Source organism: Temnothorax nylanderi, unplaced genomic scaffold, assembly GCF_030848795.1.
Source record: "Temnothorax nylanderi isolate EJ_2023f unplaced genomic scaffold, tnyl_v1.0 TNYL_tig0700_pilon, whole genome shotgun sequence".
NCBI classification, from domain to species: domain Eukaryota; kingdom Metazoa; phylum Arthropoda; class Insecta; order Hymenoptera; family Formicidae; genus Temnothorax; species Temnothorax nylanderi.
Window position 1 is genome coordinate 1 of NW_027249762.1, and position 9892 is coordinate 9892.

At 43.6% G+C, this 9892-nt stretch overlaps 1 protein-coding gene across 1 annotated transcript; it reads left to right on the top strand.

Annotated features, from left to right (window-relative positions):
- Positions 1 to 8884: 8884 nt before the first annotated feature.
- LOC139784891 (uncharacterized) lies at positions 8885 to 9562 on the top strand. Its single transcript, XM_071724067.1, has one exon. The coding sequence runs from the start codon at positions 8885 to 8887 to the stop codon at positions 9560 to 9562; it is 678 nt and encodes a 225-aa protein (XP_071580168.1).
- The last annotated feature ends 330 nt before the right edge of the window (positions 9563 to 9892 follow it).

A 9892-nucleotide genomic window follows, 5' to 3' on the forward strand; every position in this document is an offset into this window, starting at 1 on the left:
CCTCTCTCTCTCTCTCTCTCTCTCTCTCTCTCTCTCTCTCTCTCTCTCTCTCTCCTCTCTCTCTCTCTCTCTCTCTCTCTCTCCTCTCTCTCTCTCTCTCTCTCTCTCTCTCTCTCTCTCTCTCTCTCTCTCTCTCTCTCTCTCTCTCTCCTCTCTCTCTCTCTCTCTCTCTCTCTCTCTCTCTCTCTCTCTCTCTCTCTCCTCTCTCTCTCTCTCTCTCTCTCTCTCTCTCTCTCTCTCTCTCTCTCTCTCTCTCTCTCTCTCTCCTCTCTCTCTCTCTCTCTCTCTCTCTCTCTCTCCTCTCTCTCTCTCTCTCTCTCTCTCTCTCTCTCTCTCTCTCTCTCTCTCTCTCTCTCTCTCTCTCTCTCTCTCTCTCTCTCTCCTCTCTCTCTCTCTCTCTCTCTCTCTCTCTCTCTCTCTCTCTCTCTCTCTCTCTCTCTCTCTCTCTCTCTCTCTCTCTCTCTCTCTCTCTCTCTCTCTCTCTCTCTCTCTCTCTCTCTCTCTCTCTCTCTCTCTCTCTCTCTCTCTCTCTCTCTCTCTCTCTCTCCTCTCTCTCTCTCTCTCTCTCTCTCCTCTCTCTCTCTCTCTCTCTCCTCTCTCTCTCTCTCTCTCTCTCTCTCCCTCTCTCTCTCCCTCTCCCTCTCTCTCTCTCTCTCTCTCTCTCTCTCTCTCTCTCTCTCTCTCTCTCTCTCTCTCTCTCTCTCGTGAGTATCTATTGTGTCACGCTGTGTTCTTGCTCCTGCTTTGTTGACAATTGTTGCTGCTGTGATTTGCCTCCGGGCCGTTTTGTTGCAGGCGCATGCAGGCTCTTTCAACTGCTTATGATAGCAGTATAGCAATTCTTCGAGACTTGTCTCCTTTAGATAATTATTCAGGTTGCAAGTAATTGCCTGCTTAACCTCAATTTGAGATCGGCGTGGACCTCTTGCATGTACGCTTTTTACTGTCCTTCTGCACTCTACTGCTAGCGGTGCGCGTGGCACGTGTTGATCTGGTCGCGTCTGCGGGAGTTGGTAGGCTTGCAGTGCTGCTATTGGCTGGGCTGTGTGGCCATTTTTGGACCTTTTCCTGTCTCCATCGTGTGACTTTGCCTCTCTGCATGCTGGACATGGAGTCGAATGTGTGTGAGAGATGCAAGAAGCCAATCGTCAACGAATCACGCAGGTGCGAGAAATGTAAGAAGATATTCCACCCTGGCTGCATTAAATCATATGCCGTATACAGGTATGCGGATGCGTGCTGTAGGGCTCTCGCGGCCATACCGAGCGAGCCCATTACACCTGTCGCGGGAGATACTCCCTCCTTCAACTTTGCGAGTGCAGCGTCGGCAACCCTTTCTCCTGTCATTCAGAGAGATAATGTATCTATTGTTGGCGCTGCACACTCTGGTGCGTGTGTGCATCCTGCTGCGAGCGACACTGCGCGCGATGCTGCAAATGACTCAACGAATGAGCTGTTGCGTGGGTTGATTGAGCGGATTGATAGGTCAGATGCGAAGCTGACTGCTTTTATGGCAAAATCGGATGCGTTTAATAAGGAAATTACTGCTTTTATGGCAAAATCAGACGCGTTTAATAATGAAATTAGTGATAAACTTAATCACTTGGGTCAGCTTGCGGATACGGTGGCTCAGAATGGTCAGCGCATTGCGCAATTGGAGCTGGACAATGCTAATCTGGTTCGTGAGATCCGTGAATTGAGATCTGCTCAGTCGTCTCACGGCGCTCGTGACGGAAATGAGTTGATTGTATCGGGCTTGCCATCAGCGACATCCCTTACACCGTTAAGGCTTGCGGAGAACGTGTTGACGGCATTAAATGTGCCGGGCTTCACCTGTCATGTTCTCGGCGCTAGATTTGTCAAGAAGGCACCATCTGTGACCCCTGATCGCGCCACTTCGGCTGCTTCATCATCATCCGCGTCATCTTGTTCGATGATCCTCACCATGGCCTCGAGCGCGGTTTGCAATGCGATTATTTCTAAAAAGCGTGAAAAGGGTGCTCTTGGACAGCGTGAAGTGTGTAGCGTCGATTCCGATCGTAATGTATATGTAAACGAACTTCTGCCTAAGTGTGTCTTTGACTTACTACAGCAGGTTAAACGCGTTGCTAGGGAGAGGGCGTATAGTTTGTCTGGACCAGGGATGGCCGTATATGTGTTAGACATTCTGATAAGGAGCCTATCATTTACATTGACTCCGATGCTGATCTTGCCAAGCTTGATTGACGTGTCTTGCCGGCCTGTTCCTTGTCCTCGGTCGTTCGGCGCGACTCTGCATGTAGTTCTTCCTTGCTCCGTGTCGCTCAGTTTAATGCGAATTCTCTTGCTGGACATATTGACTTCATTCGTTTACATTTTCATACTTGTTCTCATCACATTATTTCTGTTTCCGAAACGTGGCTTCATGCGGGTGTGCCGGATGATCTTGTGGCTCTGGATGGTTATTTTCTAGTCCGTCATGATCGGGTAGGGCGGATGGGTGGTGGAGTTGCTTGCTACATACATAACTCTATAAAAGTCAAGTTAATTGCTGCTTCCACTGGGGCAGAGTTAAACGCTCCGGAATTTCTTTTAGCTGAGATTCGTCTGCCAAGTAACGAAGTAGTGCTATTTGCGTCAATCTATAGAAGACCTAAGGGCGCCCTTTTTAATGACTTCGTTGAATCACTTACCGCTGTTTCTCATCTTTACAATAACATCATCATTGGCGGTGATCTTAACTGCAATCTTTTGAGGAGTGGTTTCGAGGCTAACTACTTACGCGAACTTATGTTAAGCTTATCTTTAAATATAGTCGACTCTGATGCCACTTTTCATACTGCCACGGCTGATTCGTGGTTGGATGTACTGGTTGTGGATGACAGTGACAAAGTCTTATCGTTTACTAAATCCTCGAGTCCATTCATTGCGGGACATGATTTGCTGGAAATGTCATTCTCTCTAATTCGTGCGTTTGACTCTGAGCAGTCTATGCTGCGGCGTAGTTATAGGAACCTTGATACCTCTGCGTTCCTTGAGCATCTTCATTCCATAGCTGTCAATGTTCAAATTTTGAATGTGACTGACGTTGATGAGGCTTGCTCTTGTCTGTCATCTATATTGCTTGATGTGCTAGATGTGTTTGCTCCTGTTCGTAAATCAGTGATTAGGAAGCCTCCTGTTCGTTGGCTCACTGATGAACTTAAATCCCGACTTCGTACACGTAATCAGCTTTATAAGCAAGCCAAACGTTCCAATAGTCTTCTTGGCTATGTTAGATACCGACATTTTCGCAATCAGCTTAACACTGATATCAAGCGCGCCAAGAGTGATTTTCACTTTGCCTCCCTTACCAATTTAACCGACTCTGCTAAATTGTGGAGGGAACTTGCTCGTCTTGGGCTTGTCAAGTCTACGTCGGTTTCTCCTCTCCGTTTTTTCTCACCAGATCAACTGAATTCATATTACGTCTCTGTATCTAACGCTTCATCACGTTGCTCATACATCAACTTTATGTCGGCCATTGCTTTAATTTCCAGTCCTTCTCAATGTTCAAGGTTTTCTTTCTCTACTATTCAGCCTGATGATGTATACAAGCTTATTATAAATGAACCTCTTCATTCTTTCGCATCTGGCCAAGACGGCATTCCGCTTTACGTTCTCCGCATAGCCTGGCCTGTCATTTCTGAATGGCTCACTTCACTGCTTAATTGTTCACTTCAATCCTCTGTATTTCCTTCACTATGGAAGCGTGCGGTGATCCGTCCTCTCTCGAAAATTCGTACTCCTCTGTCTCCATCTGATACTCGTCCTATTGCTAACCTTCCTGAAATGTCCAAAATCCTTGAACGAATTGTGGCTTCACAGATTACTGACTATTTGAACAAGCATAATCTTTTGAATCCGAGACAGTCTGCGTATCGCTCAGGCTACAGCACGCAGTCTGCACTTTTACGCGTCTGTGATGACATAAAAAAGGGAATTGATGATAGGCTTATCACAATTATGATTCTCTTCGACTTTAGTAAAGCCTTTGATACTGTTCCACATCTTCGTTTACTTATGAAGTTGAAAGAATTGGGATTCTCTGATGAGGTCCTTGTGTGGATATTCTCCTATCTCACTGGCCGCTCTCAGGCTGTAATTGATGATGAAGGTAATTTCTCGGAATGGTTGTTCACTTCGTCTGGTGTCCCTCAAGGTTCTGTGCTTGGTCCTCTTCTGTTTGCTTTATATATTAACGACATAGGCGGTTTTCTGTCGTTTGTGTATCATATGCTTTTTGCTGACGATATACAAATATATCTTCAATGTTCTCGTGCTGACATTCTCCATGGTCTTAAAATGATTTCTACTGATGCGAACGCTATTTTTAACTATGCAAACTTGAACGGTCTCAAACTTAATCCTGCGAAATCTAAGGTGATAATTTTCGGCAGTCATTCTTATGTTAATGATATTGACTGCCATGGCTTACCACCTGTCATTGTTGGCCAAACACCTTTACCCTTTGTTAATGAAGTCAGGAATTTGGGTGTAATTTTTACGTCCAACCTGTCCTGGAGGAAACACATCCTGCACATCTCACAAAAAGTTCATTTTTCTTTGCATAAACTCAAGTTTAATAGAAATTCTCTTTCTACGAGGTTAAGGATAAGGCTGGTATTAGCCCTAATTATGCCACACATCGATTATTGTTGTTTGGTCTATCATGGTTTAAGTGGTGAGTTAAATACCTTATTACAGAGACTTGTAAATTGTTGCATCCGCTTCATCTTCGATCTCAAGAGAGATGAACATATTACTCCGTATAGACGCCAATTAGGTTGGCTCTCAGTTGAAAACAGAAGACTATATTTTCTTGGTTGTCAAATGTATCGCATACTTCATATGTGCTCCCCTTCTTACTTGCGGGAAAATTTCACGTTGCTTGATCCGCTCTTGAGGAGATCTGACCGCCTTCCTCATGCATCTCATACATTTCACATTCCTTCACATAGAACAACTACCTACAGAAACTCATTTTATCTTTCTACTATTTATTTCTGGCACTCACTTCCTGTTAATATCACCTCTACTTCATCATTCCCTACCTTTAAAAATCTTCTCAAGACATTTCTGCTTGCTCGAGAAACTGGGTAACTATTCTTACCTATGTCTTCTGTTTTCTCCTGTACTCCTGTTTGTTGGTTCTTTGTTATAACTATACTGCGTATATAACTGGTAGTTGCGTTGGTTATTATCGTATTGTACAAATTGCACTCTATAGTTAAATTGTCTGTCTCCTATGCGAGCGAGAGCATGCGTATTTCTTTGTACTGCATTACTGTATCATTTTTTATGTTGGTTCTTTGTTATAACTATACTGCGTATATAACTGGAAGTTGCGTTAGTTATTATCGCATTGTACATATTACACTCCATAGTTAAGTTGTTAGTCTCCTATGCGAGCGAGAGCATGCGTATTTCTTTGTACTGCATTACTGTATCATTTTTTGCCCTTTAGCCTTGCTTGGGCATATTATTAAATCAAATCAAATCTCTCTCTCTCTCTCTCTCTCTCTCTCTCTCTCTCTCTCTCTCTCTCTCTCTCTCTCTCTCTCTCTCTCTCTCTCTCTCTCTCTCTCTCTCTCAGTCTACATACTCGTGATCAGCTGTATAAGCGTGCTAAACGGGCCAATAGTCTCTTAGGTTATGCTTCCTACAGACTCTTCCGAAATCAACTCAATGCGGATATAAGGCGAGCTAAGAATGAATTTTACTATAAGTCTCTCATCGGTATTATTGACCCTGCCAAATTATGGAGACAACTTGCTCGGCTGGGGCTTGCAAAATTGTCTCTCACTTCTCCGTTACATTTCTTTTCGTCTGACCAGCTGAACTTATTATGCGTCTGTTTCCAATGCTCAGCCTATATGCCTTCACTCTGACCTTATCTCGGCCCATTGCTTCGATCACCTGTCCTTCTGATCGTCCCGAATTCGTTTTCTCTTCCATCTCACCTCGGTCAGTCTTTGAGCTTATGTCTGGGAGACCTCTTCACTCTTATGCTTCTGGCTCAGACGGCATTCCACTATATGTTTTGCGTATTGCATGGCCTATTATTTCGCCATTACTGGTGTCCTTATTTAATCGATCGTTAGACACTTCCTCGTTCCCGTCAGAGTGGAAGAAGGCATATATTCGCCCGCTTTCAAAGATTCGAGCACCACTATCGCCGTCAGATACCAGACCTATTGCGAATTTACCTGAACTGTCTAAACTACTGGAACGAATTGTCGCTTCACAGATATTAGACTACCTAAACAAATACGACATTCTGAATCCCAGACAGTCTGCGTACCGCTCAGGGTATAACACTCAATCTGCGCTTCTGCGGGTTTGCAACGATATCAAGCAGGGGATTGATGAGGGACTTATCACAATAATGATACTTTTTGATTTTAGCAAGGCATTCGATACAGTCTCCCATCTGCTACTACTTATTAAGCTCAAACAGATAGGCTTCTCTGACGCTGTCTTAAACTGGATTTTCTCCTACCTAACAGGTCGTTCTCAAGCAGTTATTGATGACGAGGGCAATCTTTCTGACTGGATATTTACTTCGTCTGGAGTCCCTCAAGGTTCCGTGCTTGGCCCTCTGTTGTTTTCTTTATATATTAATGACATTTATAAGATTTTACGTTACGCATCTCACATGATTTTTGCGGATGATGTTCAGATCTACCGCCTATGTTCACCGGCTAATATTCTTCGGGCTTTGGAATTGATTACATGTGATGCCAATGCTATCTTTGATTATGCTAATACGAATGGACTAAAGCTTAACGCTACTAAATCTAAGGTTATTATTTTTGGAAGTCAAGCTTATATTAATACCATTGATCTTAGTAGTCTACCACCTATCATTGTGAATAATACGCCCCTACCATTTGTAAATGAGGTTAGGAATTTGGGTGTCATTTTTATGTCCAATCTTTCGTGGAAGAGACATATCTCGCTGATCTCACAAAGAGTGCATTATGCGTTGAATAATTTGAAGTTCAACAAGAACTCTCTTTCTACCAATCTCAGGATTAAACTTGTCACTACCCTAATCATGCCACATATCGATTATTGTTGTCTCGTATATCATGGTTTGAGCGGCGAGTTGAATACAAAATTGCAAAGGCTCGTCAACTGTTGTATTCGTTTCATCTATGACCTTAAGCGTGACGAACACATTACACCGTATCGACGTCAGTTGAGGTGGCTTTCGGTTGAAAATAGGAGATATTACTTTCTTGGATGTCAGATCTATCGCATTCTACATATGTGTTCTCCTTCATATCTACGTGAGCTCTTTCCTCCTCCCGATCCAGCACTTAGGAGATCTGACCGACTAGCTGCTTCATCCACTCAAACGTTCCATATTCCTGCTCACAGAACTGTTGCTTTCAGAAATTCCTTCCAACTTTCTTCCATATACTTCTGGCATTCTCTTCCTGATACAATTACTTCTGCATCTTCACTTCCATCATTCAAAAGCCTACTTTTTGCGTTTTTGCTTTCGTCTGAATCGGAGTGACGGGCCTTTGTTCTTTTGTTCTTGCGTACCTCCTGCGAGTGTACTCTTCCATAATTTTAGTTCGCGTTATGTTTCTCTATTAGTTTTAAGTTGCGTTAATTGTAAGTAGCGTTAGTTTTAAGTAGCGTTAGTTGTAAGTTGGCTTGTAATTGCCATATTGTTATTGAGAGAGAGCATGTGCTTGCGGTTACAATTTTCTTTGTATACTTTTGCCCTGTAGCCATTGTTTGGGCATAATAAATGATCAATCAATCAATCTCTTTCCATCAGTCTTCGATACAATTATTGAGAGGGGTAAGGGAGGGGGAAGTATAAATCAGAGTGTCGCGAGACGGTTTGCAGAGTTGCGCGTCATTCCTCTCGATTGACGCATTGACGAGAGAGAGATAAAGAAATCTCGTCATGTCCGTACCAACATTCGTGGACCTGCAAGGATTCCTCGTCGGGATGAAATTTGTCGTGAAGGAGGTGGCGGTGCTGAGAAAAGGCTGCGTTCTGTCGCATCACATCTTTAATTACCCCATGCCGTGGAATCTCCTCACAAAATCCGATAAATCGTGCGCTACCTGGTTGATTCGCAATCACCATGGATTACGATGGGAAGACGGAAACGTGCCGTACAGCATGGTGAAACGCCTGATTACATCGGCCGTGCTTGGTGTAGAAGAAGAAGACGATGATGAGAAAGAAGACGATGACGACGACGACGAGATGCCGACTCTCGTGTACGTCAAGGGATGTCAGAAACGAGAATGGCTGGTGGATCTGCTGGAGAATTATGCGCGAAAAAACCTAATCGTCGAGACTCTGGATGCGCATTACGAAGATATCGAATCTTTGAATAAACTAGATGACACCAATACTATGCGATGCGGAAAACATGAAAAGAATTGCGCGTTACAAAATGTAATAAAACTATTTAACTGGTGGTCGCGCGCGACGCCATAAGAACTTTTTTTAAAAATAAATTATATATAACTTTTTATAATGTTTTTATTTCTTACTCCCCCTCCCCCATCATCACCGTTAGAGTAGGCTTTACTTCCCCCTCTCCTAATAAAAAAAAATCCACTGCGCAGTTCTATAAACATTAATTCCCCCTCTCCCTTTCCCCCACCACCTCATTACTTTTGGAATTGTCGCGTATACTAGATTAATTTTACACGATCAGTCTTGTCGCGATCGCTTGTACTGACGGTCAACTTCTCAGAGAGCCTAGAGGAAAAATGTTCTCCTTTGAAGGATGCAGCGGCAGCAGCAGCAACAGCAACAACGGTGCAAAACGCGCGAATGCCGTGAATTATTACGTGCCGATTCACGACGTTGAAACTCAAACGTATGAGGCCAGATGTAATAGGTAAGTTTCTTTTAAGAAAAAATAGAGCCTCCCTCAGTTTTTATATCTTTGCAAATTGTATTACTTACGAAAATAAACTAATTTCATTTCTTTTATACGGCATTTCGGGGGACCGTCGCGCGGTACGTATACTCGGCAGACGATACGCGCTGACAGCTACGGGATATAAATTCCTCGAAATTGGTATCAACGTGGGCCCACCGAGCTACGTGGAGATCGCCGTGGGAGATCATCGAGGAAAGGAACTGCTGTTGTCTCTCGAAACGTGGAAGGCACTCTACGAGCAACGGCGAAACATTCAGAATTTCTTTCGCAACGACTACAAAGATGTCCATAGTTTTATAAATGTTGGACCGCTAACGGTGAGAGTTTGTACGTCGGTTAATAACGTCAAACTCATACGTCTTGAATCTGCAAACGTACGCTTGATGATGACCGAATCGACGTTGCGTCGTATGTTCGATCTCGATCGGTGCATCGAGGCGAGATTCGATCGTTTGGTCAGAATACTTGCGACGGTCGATGCAAAGTTTGCGCAGTTCTCCGATATCGCGTCCACCGTGACGGATCCCAAGGAAGCGTCGAATGTAATATACGCTAGCGATGCGTTCAATACGAATCAGCTCATCGATTGTGAGCTCGCAGCTTTAGTTTTTTAGTATGTAAGATATATTGTGTAAAAAAAGAAGAGTTAAATAAACAGGTTTTTTTACACCTAAATGAACGATGTAATTTCTTTGCATGCATGTCCATCCCTACCTTAATTTTTATCATCGCTTCGTTCCGTCATCGGGTCGATCATCGTCGATCCGTCATTTCTTCCTTTGTCTCGCGTACTGCGTCGTAAAAAAATAACGTGAAATTGTTTAGTCTACGCGATAACGCCCCCTTTTTCTAGAAAAATGTTGTTTACGATGAACATGTTCCGACAGGTTCGACGCGTTATCGAGTCGATCATCGTCCCGATGACGTCATTTCTTCCTTTGTCT